This window comes from Rhineura floridana, chromosome 9, assembly GCF_030035675.1.
Source record: "Rhineura floridana isolate rRhiFlo1 chromosome 9, rRhiFlo1.hap2, whole genome shotgun sequence".
Classification (NCBI taxonomy): domain Eukaryota; kingdom Metazoa; phylum Chordata; class Lepidosauria; order Squamata; family Rhineuridae; genus Rhineura; species Rhineura floridana.
The window spans coordinates 100706938-100733137 of NC_084488.1; the positions used below are offsets into that span (position 1 = coordinate 100706938).

The 26200-nt window shown below is 40.7% G+C and overlaps 1 protein-coding gene across 9 annotated transcripts in view; it reads right to left on the reverse strand.

Moving 5' to 3' along the window:
• Positions 1–26200, reverse strand: part of BMPR1B (bone morphogenetic protein receptor type 1B) — a 338903-nt gene that overhangs the window by 122046 nt on the left and 190657 nt on the right. For 8 of the 9 annotated variants that reach the window (XM_061582991.1, XM_061582986.1, XM_061582990.1 and 5 more), the window contains one exon: positions 807–1006. In XM_061582991.1, the coding sequence (XP_061438975.1) occupies positions 807–879 (73 nt within the window). In that variant the 5' untranslated portion in view covers positions 880–1006. Of the gene's footprint in view, positions 1–806; positions 1007–15982; positions 16044–26200 lie in introns of those variants that run through there. The other variant, XM_061582992.1, reaches the window with a different exon arrangement.

Genomic DNA, 26200 nt, shown 5'->3' on the forward strand with positions numbered 1-26200 from the left:
TTTTTAAACAATGTACCTGTTTTATGGTATGTTTGTAAATCGCCTTGAACTGAATGTAAAATAAGATTTATAAATTAATAAATAATAACTAGAAAGGTTCTGGCTTCTGTCAGAGCATACTTCATCCTCATAACTGAACTGTTATTAAACTTATTTCTTTATATCAGTTTCTCTTAAGTCCAAAAATCCCTCTGTATTACTCCTTCTGGTGAATGTCAATTTATACATTTTTTAAAAAATCTTGCCAAATACTTATTTCCTGTGCAGTTCAATAATTAATTTCTCTATTCACTTTCCCCTTTTTAAAGTGAGCACCTTTTCATTTCTTCTAAGCAAACAAAAAGTAATTATGCTGACTCATGTTTCTGAAACAATCATTTATATTCGACTCAGCACCCTTCTAAAAAAAGAAATCAAGTTATTAAAAAAAAGATACTGAAAATGACCTTCAATACATTTTTCTGCTTCTATGAACTTTAGAACATTATCACTCTATTCAAAGCAAACTGCAATGTTCATCAAAGGGAGTGAAAAGAAGAAAAATGCATAAGTAGGGGTAAGCTTAGCATACATCCACTTCTGAATTAAGTTTTCAATTCCTCTGCACTACCTAATGGTGTTGTACACACGGTATTAACTTACCAAACTTTTCTTTTACGCAAAGCACTGGTGGCTTTGCAAACTCCAAAACTCTTCTGCTATTCTGCCCTACACTCTTCCTTTCACAATAGAAAGCTAGATGCTATCTTCAGTTCATCAGCACCCTGTCAGAAAGAAGTACATTGCACAACATTTTATCTTCTTACCCCTGGTGTGCATTGAAAGCAGCATGAGCAGGGAAACGTGAAACTGCCAGTTTGGTTCTTCCAGCCAGTTCATTGCAAAAGCAACAGAAAGACTGATTTGCTTGTGGTTTAAATCTCCCGTTTCTTTCCTTTCCTTCTTTCACTTCCAGCCTTCTGCTCCCCCTTTTCTCAGATCATCGGATGAGTCTTGCCAGCAAAGCCTGGAGAGGGAAGGTGAAAGACAAGCCTGTTACAAACTGGTTCTGTCACCACATAGTCCTCAACTGATCACCCTCTTGGGGAGGACAACAAAAGGGCAGCGAGACTCCCAAACTGGACTGGATTCCTGAGACAGGAGCATGGACTGATTGCTGCCCACACAGGAAATTTGTGGAAACTTAGAAGCTGCAGCCAGAGAGAGAGAGAGATTTCAGCCCCTCTCTTATTTTTCACACGTGCACAAAACAAAGCCACTGGATTCTCAAGGTTCTCCCTGGATAGGAAGAAGCTACAAAACTGCCAGGCGTTATCAGGAAAACAAGAAGTGCAACTGTCATTTCTTCAGTTTGAATGATCTGGTTAACCATTATTAACACTGAGCAACAGAAGGTTGTGCAGCTTCAATATTCAATAACTGCATTAATTGTGGGGTTTTAAAAAGATGTTTAGTTGGCTTTTCATTTCAGCCTGTTCCTGAGGACCCAAGACAAAATAAAAACGTGGCATTTGAAATAAACCAAGACTTAAATCACTGTAGTCTGCTCAGCACCAGCCATAATATGGGGCAGAAGGCAGTGGCCACATCAATCTAGATCTGAAGTGAAATTAAAGGGTGATCAGTAATATATTTATTTTCTATTATGGGCTTTCTGAAAAACAAGATAATTTAGACTCAATGTGGATCAGGAGCAATTATTCATTTTAAGCACAGCCCACTGAAAGCTCAACCACACTCCTGAAGGTGCCACTGCCAACGCAAGATCTGGATGCCTGCCAACCTCTCCTGCAGAACATGATGGGCCTTGAAATTCTCACCATCATTTCTGCAAGCCTCCCTGTTCTTTTCCTTAAAACTCTGCATGAAAGGCTAGGGCAGCCCTGGTCCTTTCCTAAAGACCCAACATCAATTCCTATCCTGTTGTAAAGGACACATGCTGATGATTACTAAAAAAATGTACTTTTCAAGGACTCCTAGTCTTTACTAAAGATTCAGAAGTGCTAGGAAATTTCACATGGATTTGGGCACTCACAATTCCATTGCAGGGCCTAATGAAGGCTGCTGCAGCAGCCAGTCCCTTACATCGCAGCTGCCATAGCCAGGTAAGTTTCAGCAGTAAGGAGGCCACTAGGATAGCTGGTGTTGAGGCTGAGGTTGAACTAATTATGAGCCATTAAAGCTCCAGAGAAGTTTGAGCTTGGCACAAAACTAATCTGTAAATTCTAAACTTGGGAAGTTTGAACTTCACAGGTTTGATCTTCAGGTGCACCACTATTAGGCTATAATCCTATCATCTTTTACTGGGAGGAAGCCCTTTTAAACTCACTGGGACTTACTTCTGAACAGACATGCAGAAGATGGCATTGTTAGGTACTAAAAAGTCTTGGACCAAACCTAGTTCCACTTTGTAGGAGTGGCTACTAGGCTCTTACAGTTATCGCACGATAACACGTCCTTTTACTTCTGTAGCTTGAGCCAGGGCACCCACTGTGGCAGATTAACCATAATTCCAGTATGAAAATATGGTAGTACAGAAAGGGAAGAATTAAGCATTTCAAATAATAATTTATGAGAGAATACTACAAAGTTCTGCCCTATATTTCTGTCTGGAATGAGAACTATTATACAAAACTTTTGTTACATCCCACTAAAGCAGCAACGACAGACATAAACAGCAGGCCACTGTTAACAGCTTCACTCAAATTAAATTTCACTCGTTTTCTCTCCTTTCCCGTTTCCAAACACTGATCTCATATGGCCAATTAAAGCCACCCAAAATAGTTTGTAATTATACAGTAGATCAGCTAAACGTGGTATTTTGTTTCAAGAAATGATTGGCTTTGTCACACCATGAAATAATGATCCTCCCCACTTCCCTTAGTTATTCTTCTATGGTTATTATTTTATAAACACACATACACACAAAATATTATATTAACATTGCGTTGTATTTGAATGTATGTGTTCCTACATGACAAAAAGTTTACCCACTTTTTTTGCTCAGCTTAACTATATATTGCCATGTAGCCTGCGTGTCAAACCCAGGAAGTTTATGGCACAATAAATGAGGTCTGAGTTACAGCCTAAGTAGACTTTAAGGTGTCATAAGATTCTGTTGTTTTATCTTACATATTTACTGTATATTTTCATATCTTCTATGGATAACTTCCAGGTGATTTTTTATTTGATCAAAGAAAGGTTGGAAGCAGCCCTGTAGCCAGCCTTCCTTGTTAGGTGGGACAGCCACATTTCTAGGTGAAGCATTTTGGGGGGAGGGAAGTACCTCCCCCACACACACACTCACTATGGAGATATGTGAGGGCCAGGCCATGGGAAGGGAAAGGCAGTGACTTTCCCCTTCACTTCTTCTCCATCCAGAGAAAGTGTTAACTCGCATAATAGAAGTCTGTTTCTGTGATGGAATTGCTTTTTAATATGTTTGTAAACTTTTTTAAAAAACAATGTTTTTAAAACTTTTTTTAAGATGTCTTGAAAGCTTTTTAAAAAATGTTTTTAAAGTTGTTTTGTTTTAATGTATTCTAAAGTCTGTTTTTATGATGTTTTAAAGCGTTTTTAGTGCTTTTGTTTGCGGCCCTGGGCTCCTGCTGGGAGGAAGGGTGGGATAGAAATAAAATAATTAATTAATTAATAATAGGCTATGTAAAGGTCACATTAACTAAAAAAATTAGTATGAACAGCAAAAATGAAATGACTGGCGTATTTTTTGTTTCTTAAGAAAAAAGGATGTTAACAATACAGTGAAAAAAGTGATACCAAAAGGTGTAAAACAAAATAGTTTATGCTACAACTAAGAAGTTAAAAACTAGCACAGAGCTTGTTTTCTCAAAAAAAAAAAAGTTTTCATCTTGCATCATGACAACACCAGTACAAAAAAACAGGTTTAGAAACAAAGACCACATTACAATGAAACCATAGTGAAGCATTTAGGGAGAGTGGTGTTGAGCAAAATATGCAGAATTTTCTTGTTGAAGTCAATGAGACTCCTAATTTTGTAAAATATTCACCACACAATAGACTTCCTTTCATAAACTTATAAAAATGTTTGGTTAACATGCAAACAAGTTTTCTGAATGATGGATTCACAATACATCTTTTAAGAGAGAGAAAATGAGCTTTAGATATTCCTTCTTATCGGACAATCAAGGGAAAACTTTTTAACTGGTTGCTAACTAACCAATTGAAAACTAATTGTAGAAAGCAGTTAAAAACACCTCATGCTGAGCTGCACTGGAAAAATCAGAAATGAGGTCTGAGTTACAGCCTAAGTGTAGTGTACACGGCAGTGTTTCTAGGGCTGTTTTAATCCTTTGCCATCAAGAAAATGAAGAACCAAGAGCCACTATGATTGTGAGTATAGTGAGTGTTAAAACGTTAAAGGGTAACTGAGGGCAGGGTTTTTTTTCCAGATCACTTTATGTTATCTCTTTATTTCACCCTTTAGCAATCAGCACCCAATGCTGCTCTATTCATAATAATAACTGCAGAATAAACAAACGCTTACGTCTTACTGCAGGCAAACAAGCATGTTTTTCTATCGCTGGTTGGGCAGAGAACACAACTGAAACTGAAACTGAAAAGCAGAGCAAAGGAAAGTGCAAGGGGTCGAGTCTAATTCTGCTGTTTAGTTCTTCAAGGGTCAGGCAGTTTTTTCAGGATCACTGAAAACTGGGGTGATGTGATCATGAAAAATCCACCCACAGTCAGGGAAAGTCTTGGGTGAGAAGATTTTGGGGGGCTTTCAGATGAGGCTTTTGTTGTGCCCTCCCCCTGCCTTACTCACTGAATTTTTCAGAGGATCCCATTCTTAAATTGCCTCTGTTCTTAAAACATGCTTTCATTCTTTAAATGGAGACTGCATTTGTCTGTTATGTCACAAATTAAAAACACAAAAAACCTCTAATTCTCTCACAAGACTCTCAATATTTGATGTTGACTTAAAAAGCTTAAAAAGGTAAAAAAAGCAGCCAGCTTGAAAAGTTAAACCAGGTGGAAAGGGCAGCCCACACTGACCCAAAATACACCAGCCAACAACTGTATACTGATAGCCATAAAAGAGTATTCAAAAAACAAAATATATAGAATATATTTCTGTATATCACACAAACCAATATTTGCTATTTTATGCTTGTCGTGGTAACCTCTTCTTCAGGCACTTGTACCCCAAATTGCTTTACTGTTCCTAAGAACAATGGTTCCCTTTGTGAATAAGGTCTTATAAAAGAGCCTCCAATACCTTTCTTAGTATTATAGGAGAGACAACTTATTTTGAAGAAGAGCCAGCAAGAACCATGAATAATACAACTCTATTTTATTTATCTATCCCTAATACAGAAAATACTTTCCCTAAGAATGATTAAAAGAGCATTGATCAGGTCTTACAATATAAAAGTATACTTTACCAAGCCTGGGTCTCGAACTCGCAGCGAAGTTAGAGAATGAGCCCCCTTACATTATAAGAAGCTCCTTATATACCCCTCTCTCCTATCTAAAAACTACCTGAACATAATAACTTGTTACAACATAGGGCTAACAGCTTTCCTATATATACAAAATAATCAATAAGACGTTGGTTTTCCACCTAGTAGCCATTAAACCACTAAATTTAAAAAAGTTTTACTTCTTAGAGTGCGATCAAGCAATTGCTGCCATACAAAGTTCATCTTGCGATTTTTTGTGCAAAGCTAGCCTCATGCTAAACACCAGCTGTTTCCTGCCTTTCTAAAGAGTTGCTTCCTTAAGCTGGACCACATTATTTCTTCTTGTGTCTGGAGTTGCTGAAGCTGTTTTTTATATTTCTTAACACACCAACCCTTCGGGCAGGGGGAGGAGAAGACAATCTGGCTCGATTAAAGATCATGCCCGGGGTCATATATGCTCCAGCTACATATCTTCGAGATATGCCAAATCTGGGATTTGTATTGGGGAGAATCACAATAGATCCTGGGGCGGGGGGGGGTCTGATTAACCCACACCTGCATCTCTGATCTTTTTACTGGCTTATTTATTAAAGCAGGACAAGTTTCAGACATATTTTTACCACTCTCCCGTAACAATGCCATGTATACATTATGCGAAATAATATTTTAAAAACCACAGTTTTGCAGAATCACAGTACAAAAGGGCTGTGGCTCTGTCATAGGGCACATGCTTTGCATGCAAAAAGGCCCCAGATTCAATCCCTGGTGTCTCCAGGTAGGCCTGGTTAAGACTTCAGCCTGAAACCCTGGAGAGCTGCTGCTAGTCAGTATCAACAATACTGAGGTAGACCAATGGTCTGAGTATAAAACAGTATCCTATGTTCCAGGTAGTGGGCTCTCCGACACTGGAGGCATTCAAGAGGCAGCTGGACAGCCATCTGTCGGGAATGCTTTGATTTGGATTCCTGCATTGAGCAGGGGGGTTGGACTTGATGGCCTTATAGGCCCCTTCCAACTCTACTATTCTATGAATCACCAGGGCCCTAAAAAATAAACTTAACTGAAAGATCTCATTCTGAAGATGACTCCAAACATTTGACACAAAGAATAACGTAGCCATCATAAGAGTGGAAAAGAAAGAAAAAGGTAATGTGTGCAGGCATCTGATTGTCCTGATGTGCAACCAATACTCTGGACAAAAGGCTACTTGTAAGGACAGAATATGGAGAAATTGACTGGTTCCTGATCAGGAAGACAGTGTGAGACGGCTGTATTTTATTACCCTATTTGTTTGATCTATATGCAGAATACAGAAAGCAGGATTGGACCAAGATGAAGGAGGTGTGAAAACTGGAGGGAGAAATATCAATAATTTAAGATATGCGGACGATACCATACTACTAGCAGAAACCAATAATGATTTGAAATGAATGCTGATGAAAGTTAAAGAGGAAAGCACAAAAGCAGGACTGCAGCTGAACATCAAGGAGACTAAAGTAATGACGAAAGAAGAGTTAAGCAACTTTAAATTTGACAATGAGGACGCTGAACTTGTGAAGGATTATCAATACCTTGGCACAGTCATTAACCAAAATAGAGACAATAGTCAAGAAATCAGAAGAAGGCTAGGACTCGCGACAGCAGCTATGAGAGAACTAGAAAAGGTCCTCAAATGCAAAGGTGTATCACTGAACACTAAAGTCAGGATCATTCAGACCATGGTATTCCCGATCTCTATGTATGGATGTGAAAGTTGGACAGTGAAAAATGCAGTTAAGAGGAAAATAAACTCATATGAAATGTGGTGTTGGAGAGAGCTTTGCGCATACCATGGACTGTGAAAAAGACAATAATTGGGTGTTGGAACAAATTAAACCAGAAGGTAGAATGTTGAAACTGAGGTTATCATCCTTTGGACACAAAATGAAAAGACAGGATTCACTAGAAAATACAATAATGCTGGGAAAAACAGAAGGGGGTAGAAAAAGAGGAACGCCAAACAAGAGATGGATTGATTCCATAAAGGAAGCTGCAGACCTGAACTTACAAGATCTGAACAGGGTGGTTCATGACAGATGCAATTGGAGGTCACTGATTCATAGGGTCGCCATAAGCTGTAATCGACTTGAAGGCACATAACAACAACTACATGTTCTATTCATGTTTACTGAGGATTAAGTGTGCAGAGCTGTGAGGAGAGACCAATGGAGACAATCCAATGCTGCGGCTGTGCAGCCCTGATCTTGCAACCACTCTGCCCAGTCCCATTCCAATAATTGGCAATGACACTGCTGTTGGGAGGGCTGCTGCTCCTGTTCAAACATGTGGTGTAATGGCCGTCGTAAACCATTTCCACGGATGGCCACGATTAATGTTGCAGAGGTGACAATCATTAGGATCACCTCGAACAGCAGTTTGCAAACTTTTTTCCCCATGAACCACTTGAAATTTGCTGAAGGTCTCAGCAGACCACAGAAATGCTGTGGATCACCAGAATTAAAGCTCATAGACCACAGGTGGTCTGTGGACCATAGTTTGGGACCCCCTGAACTGGATCAAGCAGCTACTATCTACACCAGGGGTAGCCAATCTGGTGCCCTCCAGATGTTGTTGTACTTCAACCCCCATCAGCCCTAAATAGTATGGTCAATAGTAAGATGACGGGAGTTGTAGTCCAATAACATCTGGAGGGCACCAGGTTGGCTACCTGTGGCCTAACCAACACAACACCTCCTTTGGAGCTGTTAGGGATGTGGGATGTGGCTCTGACTGATGAGAGAAGTAACCATGCAGCCCCCATGATCAAACATGCATAGATTACCCCTAAATTATAGTAGCTATGATATAGTGAGCTTTCAACAACAACCACATTACAAGGATAATGTATGAACTGCCCCTAAAACTGAAAATTTAGTAAACAGATAAATCAATCATATAATGTAAAGTGAACACACACACACACACACACTGAGTGCTGTTCCTCAGGTCTGCCCTTTCTTTCTGAACAGGTGTAATTTGGCATGTTTGTACTAACTAGCTTAGGAACCTACTTGTGGCCCATCTTACAACATTTTTCATGTCACAAAACTGATTCTATTACAGTTCTTAATGTATCCTGAACATGTCTGCTTTGTTTCAATGTCATGTGAATGTTTCCTAACAGAACTTACTTGTCAGTATATGCAGTGCTAGCAAAAGGTTGGTTTATCAATCACTGACAAACTGATTTAAAGAAGGGGCAATATGCTCATGAGGACCGCTTATGCTTCTAGATCTAGACCCAGCCTAAAGTTTAAGACACAAGACTGGAATGAAACTTCATTTGGGTAGCAGCAATTTCTTATGGCATTAAACTTCTTACTTATGGGATTCCAGTAGCATGTAAAAAGGTAATGCCACTGAATCAGAACCTATGACAAAAAGCATGCTAAGACCACCTCTGAATCCATCTTTTCTCTGAGATAAGAAGGAACATATACAGATAGTTCTGACATGATACCAGTAAGCATCCTTGCCTCCTTGGTAAGGGAACTGAGGTTGCTGAGTTGCAAGATGTTAAGAGAATTCTGTTGGGAGGTTCAGATTTTACTCAGTTTTATTTCTGTTTTCATAGCATTGGTGCAATTAAAAAGTCAGATTGTATACAGTATCTAAGTGAGTATTGAGGGTCCTATATGAGTCAACAACAGTGCGATTCAAACTAACTAAAGTGTGAAACTACTATGATTATGCCAGATTTGTAAGCAGATCTCAAGGCTTTCAGTTTTCCATTTGATAAGTAAATTAATCCACATTACATTTTCCCACTGTATAAGGCTAGCACAAATACTATTAAACCCTGCATGGAGGTAAAGTGTTCAAGATAATATAAATATGAACAGAGAAGACTGTCACTTATTTCCATAGTTTGGAAAATGACATCATTGTTTCTATGCTTGTTAATCTAATCAGCCATGTAACTCTAGCTTTCTTTTTAATTGCTGATCATCTTCTCATGCACTTTCTTGTATTAGAACGCCACTGACGCCATTAGGTAAAAGCAGAAAACCAACAGCCACACATCATAGATACAAAAATAATAGGAACAATAAATGAAACAAGAAATTCTGCTTTGCTCACTTTTCAAGCCCAAACAAGCTACAGCAATACTAACTTTGGAAAGATGAACAGTTTATGATTCTCATCTAAAAGAAAAAAACCCTTCTCTTTAAGTAGATGTTAGGTATAAAGGAATAAATGGTTGGTTTTGGTTGTTTTAAAGAAAAAATATAAATGGCTGGAAAATGAGACACCGAGAAATGACTGTATGCCAAAAATTCCTCTAGACTATTATTATTATTATTATTATATTACAACATACAGTTCACTCCATATACATTAGCAGTGTTCAGAACAGCCCAGTCATTACAAGGCTAGTTGCATTATGTCAATGTTATCACAACCCACAGGTTGATATCCGTGTTATATACAGAAGAAAGCAAATTGCACAATATGTATATACTCTGGTTTGTTGGCCAGTTGCTTGTTTTAGCAGAAAGATGTAAACTTTTATTTTATTTTTATTTATTATTTGATTTATATCCCACCCTTCCTCCCAGGAGGAGCCCAGGGCGGCAAACAAAAGCGCTAAAAACACATCAAAACATCATAAAAACAGACCTTAAAATACATTAAAACACAACTTTAAGAACTTTTTTAAAAAAAAAAGCTTTAAAAACATCTTTTTAAAAGGGTTAAAAAACATATTGTTTAAAATAAAAAAAAACATATTATAAGCAATTCCAGCACAGACACAGAATGGGATAGGTCTCAACTTAAAAGACTTGTTGAAAGAGGAAAGTCTTCAAAAGGGGCTGAAAAGATAAGAGAGATGGCACCTGCCTAATATTTGAGGGGAGGGAATTCCACAGGGTAAGTGCCGCCACACTAAAGGTCCATTTCCTATGTTGTGCAGAACGAACCTCCTGATAAGACAGTATCTGCAGGAGGCCCTCACCTGCAGAGCGCAGTGATCGACTGGGTATGCAAGGGATAAGACTGTCTTTCAGGTATCCTGGTCCTAAGCTGTATAGGGCTTTGTAAACCAAAACTAGAACGTTGAACTTGGCCCAGTAGCAAATGGGTAGCCAGTACAATTCTTTCAGCAGCAGGGTGACATGTTGGCAATACCCTGCCCCAGTGAGCAATTTCGCTGCTGCATTTTGCACCAGCTGCAGCTTCCGGACCAACCTCAAGGGCAGCCCCACATAGAGTGCATTACAGTAATCCAGCCTAGAGGCTACCAGTGTGTGGACAACAGTGGTCAGGTTATCCTGGTCCAGAAACAGACACAGCTGTCTTACCAGCCAAAGCTGGTAAAAGGCACTCCTAGCCACAGAGGTCACCTGGGCCTCTAGCAACAAAGATGGATCCAGGAGCACCCACAGACTACAGACCTGCTCTTTCAGAGGGAGTACAACCCCATCCAAAGCAGGCAACTAATTATCCGAACTCGGGAACCACCAACCCACAGTGCCTCCATCTTGCTGGGATTCAGACTCAGTTCACTGGCCCTCATCCAGTACACCAACAAGTCCAGGCAGCAGTCCAGGGCTTGCACGGCCTCTCCCGATTCAGATGTTACAGAGAAATAGAGCTGGGTATTATCAGCATACTGCTGACACTTCGCCCCAAAGCTCCTGATGACTGCTCACAAGGGCTTCATATAGATGTTAAACAGCATGGGGGACAGGATGGTACCCTGCGGCATCCCACAGCACAATTGCCAGGGGGTCAAAAGACAGTAACCCAATGCTATTCTCTGAAAGCAACATTGGAGATAGGATCGGAACCACTGTAAAACAGTGCCTCCAATACCCAGCTCACCAAGTCACCCCAGAAGGATACCATGGTCAATGGTATCAAAAGCCGCTGAGAGATCAAGTAAGAATAACAGGGTCGCACTCCCCCGTCCTTCTCCCAATAAAGGTCATCCATCAGGGCGACCAAGGCCAATTCAGTCCCATAGCCAGGCCTGAACCCAGACTGGGATGGGACAAGATAATCCGTTTCATCCAAGAGAACTTGCAACTGCTGCGCCACAACCTTCTCAATCACCTTCCCTAAAAAGGGGGTATTTGCAACCGGGCGGTAGTTGTCACAAACCAATGCGTCCAGGGTGGGCTGTTTCAGGAGTGGTCAGATCACCACCTCTTTCAAGGTGGCTGGGACCACTCCCTCCCACAATGATGCATTGACCACACCCTGGATCCACTTGGTCAACCCCCCTCGCAAGCTTTAACAAGCCAAGAAAGGCAAGGATCGAGAGGACACGTTGCTGGCCGCATCATCGCAAGCACCTCATCTATATCATCAGGCCGCATCAGCTGAAACCGTTCCCAAGAAGTTGCAGCAGACGTTGCACTGGACACCTCACTGGGGACTACAGTAGATGTAGATGGGGCAATAAGACTACTACAGAGGTGAGCAACTTTACCCTTAAAGTGCCTTGCAAACAATTCACAGTGGGCCTTCGAAGGGTCTAAAACTCCATTTCCTGGAGTTGATGTCAACAGACCCCTGACAATACGGAAAAGCTCCACTGGATGGCTACTTAAGGATGTGATGGAGGCAGACAAGTGGGCAATGAAAAAAGCTAGCCCACTCCACAATCTAGTTAAACTGGAATACTTTACTTTCATTTCATGTGTTTGGAAGGACTCTGTGTGCTGCTGCAGCTGTCGCCATTTGCCCACAACTTTGCCATATTCTTTTCTTCTGCTCCAGGTATATAAAGGGGAGGGACTGCCTGAGGCAGCACCTCAGCATGCACCTCGGCATCGCGCAAAGTGAGTCGTCTTGGGGTCTGGAATCCATCACCCGCCAAGAAAAATCCAGCTATAAGTGCTGGAGAGAGAAGGTAAACCAATGAGTTGTTGTGATTGAAAGCCTGCCCTTCTTTAGGGTGAATATTTGAGACTTGAATGGTTTTTGTTCCTCACTTGAGGGATGAGGGAAGTGTCATTGCCTACTATGTTGGAAAAAGTGGTTTCTATACTCCCAGGGTGAGAGCCTGGTGGGCATAGTTTCTGCCCCCTTATTTGGCTGTATGTAGATTTGACTGGTTGTCATGGTGATGTTCATGGTATGTACATGTGAGTACGCTGTTTTTAGGATGTGAGGTTGAATTATGTGAGTGCTTGTAGAGTGTGATTTGAGGTATGTGTTGGTTTAGAATGCTGGTATGTTTAAATACGAATGTGCTGATCTTGTAAGGGTGTGTCTGAGTAAACTAAACTATTTTTTTATTTTTCCAACGGTAGTAAGACAACATTCTGTTATAATAGGGGCCGCCTGTTTTAATTGTTTTGTTTTTTTATTATACTGTGATTAAGAAATGAGCTGATTTGTTTAATCTATGATGTTTAAAAATAAGCTTGTTTTAACATGTTTGTTTTTCCTTGAAACTTAGGGAATATTCTGTTTAGTCCATTATGTATATTATGGTTTTTTATTTCTTGTACTTAATTTTATATGCAATGTTTATATTATGTTGATACTAAAGAGGATGTTTTGTTCAGTTAACTGTATTTTATTGATTTTTTTGTAGTTGCTGTTTTAAGATGTTTTGACTTCTTGTATACTGTTTAGAGTTTTATTTAAATATAAGCGGTATATAAATGGACTAAATAAATATCCTGCTCCTGAGCACATATCCTTGAAAGGAAAGGGCTAATTTAAATGGGATACTCTGTGTGTGCATATAAGGATTTTTAAAAAACCTTTTGTGTCAATCTGTGTGCCTGGCATCTCTTCTAAACCAGTCTGTCTTGCGTAACACATGACATTAGCACATGCCAGGAATCCGTGAACTGGGGCAGGCACTGGACTGCTGGGCTAATGTTGCACGTTAGTGGTCGAGGGACCATTGTATACATGAATGGATGCAATGGATGATAACTTGTCCTTGCGTGCCTGGCATCACTTTTAAATCAGGTCCACACAAGACAGTGGAACATCTTTCTGAGAACCTGAGATTAGGATCACAGTCTAAACAAAAAGTACTCTTAGTCTCTTCCTTTGTGGATCTGACTGAAACCATTCAGTAGTTACCCAATCATCATCAAAGCACTTTCATAGAGCTTTTTTCTTTTCTTCTTCAAGAAACCAATCTTTTCTCCCCAGTCCATTCCCAGCTTGCAACATTCCATATCACAGGCCAGGAGCAACCGGTAGCAGAAAACTCGCTTGAGACTCCCAATGAAAAGACTAACACTCTGTTACAAATAAACAATCCAATCACCCTCACCACTCCCAGAGCCCCCTTGAACGAGCAGTATTATATTCCAAGCACGTATTCCCTTGCCTTTCAGAACTGTGTCTCTCCCCCCCTCCGCCACCCTCAACCTTCCAAGATGAGGAGAGAAAATCCCATAACTTTTCCAAAGCCTGCAGAGGATGATTTGTGTTCTCGCTTATGGGGTATGACTGTCACTGTTGATCTGCTTTCAGGCCTAGATTACATGTGATAAGGGCTGACCTTATTTGAGTATTCACACATTATGCACTCATGGAGAGCAAGCTGGGGAAACAAAAGTCCCTCAGAAGTTCTGTGCATCAATCAAGCTCACAGCAGGGAAGCTGCCAAACGTTTCTTCCATTTAACTGACAAGAGGAAAGGAGAGTCCAAGGCAGACTTAATAAAGTTTAAAGCTGTGCCACAGTAGACTTGGGGCCCATTGTTCCCCCCCCCAAAAAAGTGTGTTTTCCAACAAATTTTCTATAGTTGCTATTGGCAACAATGTCTTCAAGAAATTTAGCATGGGGAAAGTAAAAGAATAGGCAGAAAGGTGTATGCATGCGCTTCTTCCTCTAGCAGTTTTCTTTAATATCAGCCAATTCCCCCCAAACCCACAACATACTATTATTAAAATGCTTTGACAATTAAAAACATTTTCATTGTTTTCCCAATATTCCATATTTCCAAGTTACAATGTGTCTGTATCCCTTTATCGTTTTCTCTGGCTCATCTCAATATTTCACTATTTTCTTTATAGGAAGCATACAGAAATCTCTTTTCTGACTCTCACAATCCAATCCAGTGCATCTTTACACAGAATGAAGACTTATTCCCATTAGAGTGTGGAAGTAAGCCTCACTGAATTCACTGGCACTTATGTCTGAGTTTCATTAAGTATATATTGATAAAACCATTTGGAGACCTACTTCTTTTATATATTTATATATTTGCTAGTATCTTCTCAACATATTTTCCCTCTTCTCAGATTCCATTGGACTTGTCCTTTGTAACAGGGCAGAATAAAGCGTCTGTTGTTATGACAATTGTTTATCACTGACAATTTCATCAGGCAGAGCTTATATTACCAAAGTGGCACTAATGGAAAAAGCTACACTAGCCAAAATTCTCATTCCTAGATTTTAAAAGCACAGGATCCCTGTCCAGACCTAACTTTCACACCTCCCAACAATTTAAAAGATGAAACCAGAAGATAAGTTTGTAACATACTTATTTTCACACAAATGATCTTCATCATTCTTTGGCCCCTTACACAATGCTGAAAGTTCTACACTATCAAGAGTAGCCTGTCTGTACAGTTTTAAAAACCAAGAAAGAGATGGGGACGGGGAGAGATAAAGGTATTTTTATAGGCTTCCTATCAAAGTTCTGTGAGTAGGGATATCAGTGAGGCAATACCTGGTCAGCCTTGTCACAAAAGACTTTTTGATAGCTTGTAACATTCAGGCAATGAACCTCCATGAGCACAAAGGATTGCCAGGGGAAGGGGATCAAGGTGTTTGTGCATGGAAAGAACAATATATTGCAGTTTAGACAGACAGGAGAAACACAGAGATCTACATTTTAAGATGTGTAAGCGTCTTAGGGTCCTGGCTGTCTCCTTACAGATTGACTTTGGCTGTCTCTTGGCTCCACCTATACACAAACTGTGCATTTTTAGAATAAATATTACAAACCAACATAAGCCTCCAGTGACTCCTCCCAAAGGCACCCAAGCCTGGGTAACCACAGCATTCCTGAAACTTTCCTGGAACTCAGAGAAGTGGGGTGACCATAACAGTATGTTAGAGAAAACATAATTTTCCTACAGTATCTTATCTACTATTATTATTACTGTAAGGTCTCCAAGTGACTTACAACAATTTTAAAAACAAAACAAATATATCATACTATATAAAAAAACCCAATAAAACAACAACACCCCCATACAGCCACAGGGTGTTGGCAGGGTACTAACAGCAGCTCACAATGCACAAATCTGATACATTATATAGCGGGATGTTTTCTGCATGACAATTTAGAGAGTTCATGAGCACGCTGCATTTACATGGATGCACATTACAGACAAGGTGTGTCTGTCACCCCCACTCACAGAGATGCTAAGTAGGGAATGACAAATCTAGTAATCACAGTAACAAATTTATAACAAGGCTTCCCCCAATAGGCAAAAATAGGGACTAAATAGGAATTTACTTATCACGGATTAGTTTTAAAAAAATTGTAAAAACAGAATATTGGAATGTACCTTTGCCAAACGTATGGCCCTGGACTGATATGAACTTGAGAATGTACCAAAAGCTTTACTGTGGGTCTGAAGCCAGAAGGAGGGTTTAAGTCTCTGGGAGAGGATTGACAGAACAAATATAGAAAACTTAGTCAACTGAAAACCAATCTAGGATGTAAAAGTACAATGTTTACAAAGAACACTTTAAAACACAACTGTAAAACAGTTTGTTGGGTTAGATATTAATTTTATACACCTGCAAAAGGAACACACTTTTTAAAATACCCTGTTCCTCTATTACACAATTTCTCTCGCCTGTCCTCAGTTAAACAGTGCAGCTGCTGGGTTTATGGGTTATTTTTTTTTTAAAAAAGTTATACATGTGTGTTTTTGTGAAGGAACAGCCTGTGATAATCTCATTTAATCCCTTTCTAACACTTTCCAGTTCATACAAAGATTTCCCTCAGCCTGAGTGAGTGCAGCCTACTTGGGCTGTTTAAACAATCTTCTAGGAAAAGAAGTTTTTAAAAAACTTGCAGAGCACAGCATCTCACTGTCTGACACAATGCAGAGAAAACAGGACTTAGTACAAAGTGTTAAGCTCAAACAAACAGTGATGCAAACACTCTCTTCACCAGCCTGACTTATAATACAGGATTAAATGTATAATCTGTAACATCGTGTGTGTCTGTGAAAATACATAGCAAGCAGTAAGTAAACCTGTGAATCATTTCTTTTCAATCAGGGTGCATTCCTAAAATTATTCAACATGGATTAGTTCCTCATTTAATGTATTTGCACTTTTGACTACATTCTACATAATCACAATGGTTAAAGAAAAACAAAAAAAGTACTCTTTCAAATGCTTATTTATATGCACCCTGATGAAGTGATTCTGTTAGGGGCCCTCCAGATTATCACTACTTTGAGTCATTCAAGTGCTTCTGTTGTTGTTGTGTGCCTTCCAGTCGACTTCAACGTATGGCGGACGTATGAATCAGCGACCTCCAATAGCATCTGTCATGAACCACCCTGCTCAGATCTTGTAAGTTCAGGTCTGCAGCTTCCATTATGGAATCAATCCATCTCTTGTTTGGCCTTCCCCTTTTTCTACTCCCTTCTGTTTTTCCCACCAATATTGTATTTTCTAGTAAATCATGTCTTCTCATTATGTGTCCAAAGTATGATAACCTCAGTTTCAACATTCTACCTTCTAGTGATCGTTCTGGTTTAATTTGTTCTAACAGCCAATTATTTGTCTTTTTTGCAGTCCATGGTATGCACAAAGCTCTCCTCCAACACACATTTCAAATGAGTTGATTTTTCTCTTATCCACTTTTTTCACTGTCCAACTTTCACATCCATACATAGAGATCGGGAATACCATGGTCTGAATGATCCTGACTTTAGTGTTCAGTGATACACCTTTGCATTTGAGGACCTTTTCTAGTTCTCTCATAGCTGCCGTCGCCAGTCCTAGCCTTCTTATGATTTCTTGACTATTGTGTCCATTTTGGTTAATGACTGTGCCAAGGTATTGATAATCCTTGACAAGTTCAGCATCCTCATTGTCAATTTTAAAGTTACATAAATCTTTTGTTGTCATCACTTTAGTATTTTTGATGTTCAGCCATAGCCCTGCTTTTGTGCTTTCCTCTTTTACTTTCATCAGCATTCATTTCAAATCATTACTGGTTTCTGCTGGTAGTATGGCATAGTCTGTAAATCTTAAATTATTGATATTTCTCCCTCCAGTTTTCATACCTCTTTCATCTTGGTCTAATCCCGCTTTCCGTATGAAATGTTCTGCATATAGATGTTAGGATTGAATTTAAAACCCCCAGTGCCTGAAAAAGTATAAGTTCACTTGTCTTACCTAAACCAGCTTGGGCATCATGGGAAATAGAACCAAAGTGGCCTTTATTTGACTTCTGATATAAAATGTCGGTTTATTTCCTGGTGACCTGACCCTTACCTACATTCCAGTGGCTCGTATAATAAAAGCCGGTTTAAGCTGGAAACTTCCCTACTATGCATTTCTTGTATCACATCTATGCCTATAACCTTGCTTAGTGTTACAAATGTGCCTTGCATAGAAATGTCAAAAGCTGTTCCACTGTCCCACAATCCTTGACTTGTAAAACCCTTTGATATGTAAGCAAAGTAATATCATGTCTGTCTCCAGTTTAAAGGGGCGCCCGGTTGCAGCTGGGCCTCCCCTCAATGGTTGCCTTTGTCTGTTGCTGCATAATGCTTATCTCAAGGACATGCGAAGTATGCAGACAGAGTCTGAGAGATAGTCTTAATGTTTCCACTTTTGTCCTTCCCCCTGTACCCCTTTACCTCCTTACATATGCCCCAAAGCTATAACATTTAGCAATTGCTTCTTTTGTATTTTATGACGTGAGACCGATATTGTAAACTTCGGGGTAAGCCTATATAAACCCTAGGACACCAATAAACGAGGTTCCCATGCTGGCCTGCTTCGGCTTGTAAGTATTGGGTCCCCTTTGCAAAGGAATTGTCTTGTGTTACTTGATCTCTGATAGTGGGTTCATTTGCACTCAACTCCGCACTACCGGGTGTAAGCGAGTTGGGGTTGACAGGACGACTTGCGTGTTGGGTTTGGACCTAACATAGATTAAACAGAGTGATAAAATACACACCTGTCTCACACCCTTTCTGATTGGAAACAAATCGGTTTCTCCATATTCTGTCTTTACAGTAGGTTGAGTATCAAAACAATCAGATGCTGTGGAACCCCCATTTCTTCTAAAGCATTCCATAGTTTTCCATGATCTACACAATCAAAGGCTTTGCTGTAATCTATAAAGTACAGGGTGATTTTCTTCTGAAATTCCTTGGTCCATTCCATTATCCAACGTATGTTGACAATATAATCTCTGGTACCTCTTCCCTTTCCAAATCCAGCTTGGACATCTGGTATTTCTCACTCCATATATAGTAAGAGCCTTTGTTGTAGAATCTTGAGCATTACTTTACTTGCATGGGATATTAAGGCAATAGTTCAGTAAGTACTGCATTCCCTGGGATCCCCTTTTTTGGAATTGGGATGTATATTGAAAGCTTCCAGCCTGTGGGCCATTGTTTAGTTCTCCATATTTGTTGATAAATTTGGTCAAAATTTAGACAGATTCAGTCTCAGCATCTTGTAGCAACTCTATTGGTATGCCATCTGTTCCTGGTGATTTGTTTCTTCCAAGCATTTCCATCTTCCAATTACTTCCATCTTCCTTTTATCTCAGTCAGTGTGTTCCCCTGTTGATTATTCAACATCCCTACTCTTGGTTTAAATTTCCCTTTCATTTCTCTAATCTTTTGGAATCGGGCTCGTGTTCTACCTTTTTTGTTGTCCTTGTCTATTTCTGTACTATCACTATTGTAATAGTTCTCTTTGTCCCTATGTACTAGTCGCTGTATTATTGCATTTAGTGTTCTGACCGTGTTTCTGTCTCCTTTTGCTTTCCTTCTATCTTTAACCATTTTAAGAGTTTTGTTACTCATCCATTAAAGTCCTTCTCTCTTTTTAACTAGAGCTATTGTCTTTTTGCATTCTTCCCTGATAATGTCTCTGACATCAGTCCATAGTACTTCTCATTCTCTGTCAACTAAGTTTAAAGTCTCAAATCTGTTCCTTATTTGATCTTTATATTCTTCTGGGATGTTATTTAAATTGTATTTTAGCATTATGATTACTTTGTCGTTCTTCTTTAGCTTTACTCTGATTTTTGATATTACCAGTTCATGATCTGTACCACAGTCTGCTCCTGGTCTTGTTTTTGCAGAAAGTATGGAATTTCTCCACCTTCTGTTATCAATTATATAATCAATTTGATTTCTATATTGACCATTTGGTGATGTCCACATGTACAGTCATCTTTTTGGTTGCTCAAAAAATGTGTTTGCAATAAATAAATTACTGGCTTCACAGAATTCAATAAACCTTTCTCCTGTTTCATTTCTACCTCCTAAGCCCCATTTTCCCACAATTTCTAGTTCTTCTCTGTTCCCTAATTTTGCATTCCAGTCCTCCATGCTTATCAGAACATCTTGTTTTGGTGTGTCATCAATTCCTGTACTTCTCCATAAATATCTCCAATTCCTCTTCTTCTGCGTTTGCCATTGCAACATAAACTTGTATGATGGTTATGTTAATAGGTTTCCTGTTAAATCTCATTGATATCACTTGCTTCAGACCTTGTGTTATATCTCCTAATTTCTTTTGCTACATCACTTCTCACTATCAGAGCAATCCCATTTATTCTTTATTTCTCATTTCCTGCATAAAATATTTTGTAGTTGCCTGATTGAAAATGTCCCATTCCCGTCCATCTTAATTCACTCACACAATGTTGATGCGTTCCATTTGCTTGACAATTTCTAACTTTCCCTGCTTCATGCTTCTCACATTTCATGTTCCTATTGTGTATGTCGTACAACCCTGGACTCTCCTTTCACATCTGTGCGCATCAGCCTCTGGGCTTCCTTTCGGCTTTGACCCAGGTGCGTCATTAGTCACAGCGCTACTCGCACTTGTCCGTTGTTCTTCCCCAGTAGCTCACTGAGCACCATCTGACCTGGGGATCTCATCTTCCAGCACCATCTCATGTTGCACTTTGGATACTCTGTTCATAGGGTTTTCATGGTCAGAGGTGGTTTACGCATTGCCTTCCTCTGAGTCTGGATGCATCTTAGTCTGGTGTCTCAGCTTTGACCATTCCGCCTTGGGTGACCCTGCTAGGAGTCTAGCCTCTTGGTGCACTTAAAGGGGATGAAAGCTAAAAAAAACAAACTCTGCACTTTTTGCAGTTAGGAAAGTAAGAGGAAATGCATTGAGAAGTATGGGATAGATGAGTAATTATTGGGTAGATGTGTAAATACCCATCAAGCAAATCAGGATGAATACAAGATAAATTATCACTGTTGCATAATCACCCCATAAAGAAATCAAAACAAAGTGCTCAATAAAAACCAACCACCCCGTAAACTTTATGCAACCAAATCAGGATGAATGTTCAAGAAACAGGTTATCTGGAGGAGCCCTCAGTAATTAGGAGAAAACCCTGGATGAGTACTTTGAGTACTTTATGGTGTAATCTTATGTATGTTTGTGCAACAATAAATCCCAATACAGTGTGTTCAATAGGATTAATCCCATGTAAGGGATGTTTAGGACTGCAGCCTTAGTCTGATCAATCATTCAAAATGATAACTCATATGCTGGTCACACAGAAGAGAAACACCTACAGCAAATGTGGAAATGCCTTTCATACTGCTGGAACAGCAAGGTTTTATTTATTTAGGTCCCACCTTTCCTAAAGGGATCTATGTTTAGGCTCTTAGGGTAGCGACTAACCCTAGGTTAGCCAGTGAGCTTCTTGGCTAAGTGAAGACTGGAACCTTAGTCATTCCTATTCCTAGTCCAACATTCTAATCACTACCCTACAACCGGCTCTCATGTTTTACAATATACTAGGTTATTGCATCCAGACACCGACACGGCTCCAATGCAAGTCATAATCCAAAACCCCACATACAAAACTCTTCTTCACAGGAAACCAGTCTGAAGGATATTTCAGTCTGACGCCAAAGCCTACACTTTAAACATTTTAAAATTTACTGGGCCCAGAAAAAAGTACTGGCTTGTTCTGTTTGTTTTATGTTTGTTTAAATCATTGAGAAAAGTGTGATGTGAATGTCTCTTCTCTATAAAAATCAACTTGCACCATTTGTTAAGCCACACACAGGAGGCAGGCCACCTTGTACAGGAAAAAACAGATAAATAGCTGCACTCTCTAAATAGAGGGGAAATATGCACAGAATATACTTTGGCAGCTGCTGCATGGTACAATCTGCTTGTAATATGTATACATATTTAAAATATGAACCCGAGTCAAAACAAGGCTCACTAAAGCCCTGCATCCTGTTATGTCCCAAAGTGGTTTTGCATCTGCATGCAATCTTTACAATCTGAACATTCAAGTGAAATCGATTTAGCTTCTGTCTACTGAACTGGGAGTGGAGTTACAGGTCCTGACCTGGAGAGTGCACCTCTTGTTTTAACAGCTCCAGTGTTGGGGAAATAGGAATGTTTGGAAACAACATATTCTGCTCTAATGAGGCAGGAGATCCGTCTGTCTGCCATGCTTCATTTCCCGCCATACCAAGCTGAACTTTACCTACTAGCACAGTAGGATGCATGAACAAACCGCTGCAGCATCAGGGTGGGAAACACTATCCCCAAATATAAGAACGTAAGAACATAAGAAGAGCCTGCTGGATCAGGCCAGTGGCCCATCTAGTCCAGCATCCTGTTCTCACAGTGGCCAGCCAGGTGCCTGGGGGAAGCCCGCAAGCAGGACCCGAGTGCAAGAACACTCTCCCCTCCTGAGGCTTCCAGCAACTGGTTTTCAGAAGCATGCTGCCTCTGACTAGGGTGGCAGAGCACAGCCATCACAGCTAGTAGCCATTGATAGCCCTGTCCTCCATGAATTTGTCTAATCTTCTTTTAAAGCCATCCAAGCTGGTGGCCATTACTGCATCTTGTGGGAGCAAATTCCATAGTTTAACTATGCGCTGAGTAAAGAAGTACTTCCTTTTGTCTGTCCTGAATCTTCCAACATTCAGCTTCTTTGAATGTCCACGAGTTCTAGTATTATGAGAGAGGGAGAAGAACTTTTCTCTATTCACTTTCTCAATGCCATGCATAATTTTATACACTTCTATCATGTCTCCTCTGACCCGCCTTTTCTCTAAACTAAAAAGCCCCAAATGCTGCAACCTTTCCTCATAAGGGAGTCGCTCCATCCCCTTGATCATTCTGGTTGCCCTCTTCTCAACCTTTTCCAACTCTAGAATATCCTTTTTGAGATGAGGCGACCAGAACTGTACACAGTATTCCAAATGCGGACGCACCATAGATTTATACAACGGCATTATGATATCGGCTGTTTTATTTTCAATACCTTTCCTAATTATCGCTAGCATGGAATTTGCCTTTTCCACAGCTGCCGCACACTGGGTCGACATTTTCATCGTGCTGTCCACTACAACCCCGAGGTCTCTCTCCTGGTCAGTCACCGCCAGTTCAGACCCCATGAGCGTATATGTGAAATTAAGATTTTTTGCTCCAATATGCATAATTTTACACTTGTTTATATTGAATTGCATTTGCCATTTTTCTGCCCATTCACTCAGTTTGGAGAGGTCTTTTTGGAGCTCTTCGCAATCCCAGTAGCTTTAATTATACTTTCTACCAGTTTTCCAGGGACAGAAGTTAAGCTAACTGGCCTGTAATTTCCGGGATCCCCTCTGGATCCCTTTTTGAAGATTGGCATTACATTTGCCACTTTCCAGTCCTCAGGCACGGAGGAGGACCCGAGGGACAAGTTACATATTTTAGTTAGCAGATCAGCAATTTCACCTTTGAGTTCTTTGAGAACTCTCGGGTGGATGCCATCCGCGCCCGGTGATTTGTCAGTTTTTATATTGTCCATTAAGCTTAGAACTTCCTCTCTCGTTACCACTATTTGTCTCAGTTCCTCAGAATCCCTTCCTGCAAATGTTAGTTCAGGTTCAGGGATCTGCCCTATATCTTCCACTGTGAAGACAGATGCAAAGAATTCATTTAGCTTCTCTGCAATCTCCTTATCGTTCTTTAGTACACCTTTGACTCCCTTATCATCCAAGGGTCCAATTGTCTCCCTAGATGGTCTCCTGCTTTGAATGTATTTATAGAATTTTTTGTTGTTGGTTTTTATGTTCTTAGCAATGTGCTCCTCAAAATCTTTTTTAGCATCCCTTATTGTCTTCTTGCATTTCTTTTGCCAGAGTTGATGTTCTTTTTTATTTTCTTCATTCGGACAAGACTTCCATTTTCTGAAGGAAGACTTTTTGCCTCTAAGAGCTTTCTTGACTTTGCTCGTTAACCATGCTGGCATCTTCTTGGCCCTGGTGGTACCTTTTCTGATCTGCGGTATGCACTCCAGTTGAGCTTCTAATATAGTGTTTTTAAACAACTTCCAAGCATTTTCGAGTGATGTGACCCTCTGGAATTTGTTTTTCAGCTATGTGTATATATACACATAGGCCATCTCTCTCTCTCTCTCTCTCTCTCTCTCTCACACACACACACACACACACACACACACACACAGGGTGGGAAACACTATCCCCAAATATACATACACATAGGCCATCTCTCTCCCTCCCTCTCTCTCTCTCCCTCCCTCTCTCTCTCTCTCTCCCTCCCTCCCTCTCTCCCTCCCTCCCTCTCTCCCTCTCTCCCTCCCTCCCTCTCTCCCTCCCTCCCTCTCTCCCTCCCTCCCTCCCTCCCTCCCTCTCCCTCCCTCCCTCCCTCCCTCTCCCTCCCTCCCTCCCTCCCTCTCCCTCCCTCCCTCTCTCTCCCTCCCTCCCTCTCTCCCTCCCTCCCTCCCTCCCTCCCTCCCTCTCCCTCCCTCCCTCCCTCCCTCCCTCTCCCTCCCTCCCTCTCTCTCCCTCCCTCCCTCTCTCCCTCCCTCCCTCCCTCTCTCCCTCCCTCCCTCTCCCTCTCCCTCCCTCCCCCTCTCCCTCCCTCCCTCTCCCTCCCTCCCCCTCCCCCCTCCCTCCCCCTCCCTCCCTCTCCCTCCCCCTCCCCCCCTCCCTCCCCCTCCCTCCCTCCCTCCCTCTCCCTCCCTCTCCCTCCCTCCCTCTCCCTCCCTCCCTCTCCCTCTCCCTCCCTTTCCCTCCCTCTCCCTCCCTCCCTCTCCCTCCCTCCCTCTCCCTCTCCCTCTCCCCCTCTCTCCCTCTACACATATAAAATAGCAATAACTCTTATGTGGTTGTTCCATTCTTCTCCCCTCCAGGATTACTTCCTTTTTCTCTAGTTTGCTTTTGATTGCATCCATGTATTCTGTAATAACTTGTCCATCTCTGATTTCTGTAGCAGGGCGATTAACACAGGGTTGTATTCAGCTTAACCCTACCTAAAGTAGACCCACTGAAATTAATGAAACTAAGTTAGTCATGTCTACTAACCTTAATGGGTCTTCTCTGAATAGGACTATCACCGAATACCACCCATAATATTTAACAAAAAACTCAAGTGAAATCCAGTAAAACTGGTGACTACTTATAGTACAGGTATAATTCATACACATTCTGTTAAGGCCAAACTCAATGTGATAAGGGCAACCATTTGGATTTTCTCCATGTGCATGACCCATTGAAGGCTAAGACAAAACCTTACCTTTACAACCAGTAGACCTTCCCTTGAGTTGTCATCCCCCCCCACCCCACCCCAAATGTCCTTACAACAATGTTATGTCATGATGTATCATCCTTCCAAGTTGGCTTCCAAGTGAGGAAAGAGCACCCCCCCCGGTAATCTTCATAATCTGGCCTTTCTTTCCTTATGCATGGAAATTCCTTACTATATCCTCTCTGTATAGTTTGGTGCTTTCATCCCACCCCTTCACCCCAACTAGCCTTAACAGTGTTATCACAGAGTCTGCCAGTACTATCACTTAAAAATAACAGTGCTTCCAGTTAAAAATAAGGGAGTCAAAGGTGTACTAACGAGATTGTACTAAAGATAAGGAGATTGTATAAAATTATGCATGGCATTGAGAAAGTGGATAGAGAAAAGTTCTTCTCCCTCTCTTATAATGCTAGAACTCGTGGACATTCAAAGAAGCTGAATGTTGGAAGATTCAGGACAGACAAAAGGAAGTACTTCTTTACTCAGCGCATAGTTAAACTATAGAATTTGCTCCCACAAGATGCAGTAATGGCCACCAACTTGGATGGCTTTAAAAGAAGATTAGACAAATTCATGGAGGACAGGGCTATCAATGGCTACTAGCCGTGATGGCTGTGCTCTGCCACCCTAGTCAGAGGCAGCATGCTTCTGAAAACCAGTTGCCAGAAGCCTCAGGAGGGGAGAGTGTTCTTGCACTCGGGTCCTGCTTGTGGGCTTCCCCCAGGCACCTGGTTGGCCACTGTGAGAACAGGATGCTGGACTACATGGGCCACTGGCCTGATCCAGCAGGCTCTTCTTATGTTCTTATGAGAAATTTGATTTAATTCACATTTAAAGCTGAATCTATTAAATTCGCACTTTCTGAAACAATATATGAACTGAAACAGAGCCATCCTTCAAAATTCACATTTATCCGGATTTTGCGAAGCAGTTCTGCAACCAAATAATGTTTACAAAAATGCACATATTAGGGGAAAGTA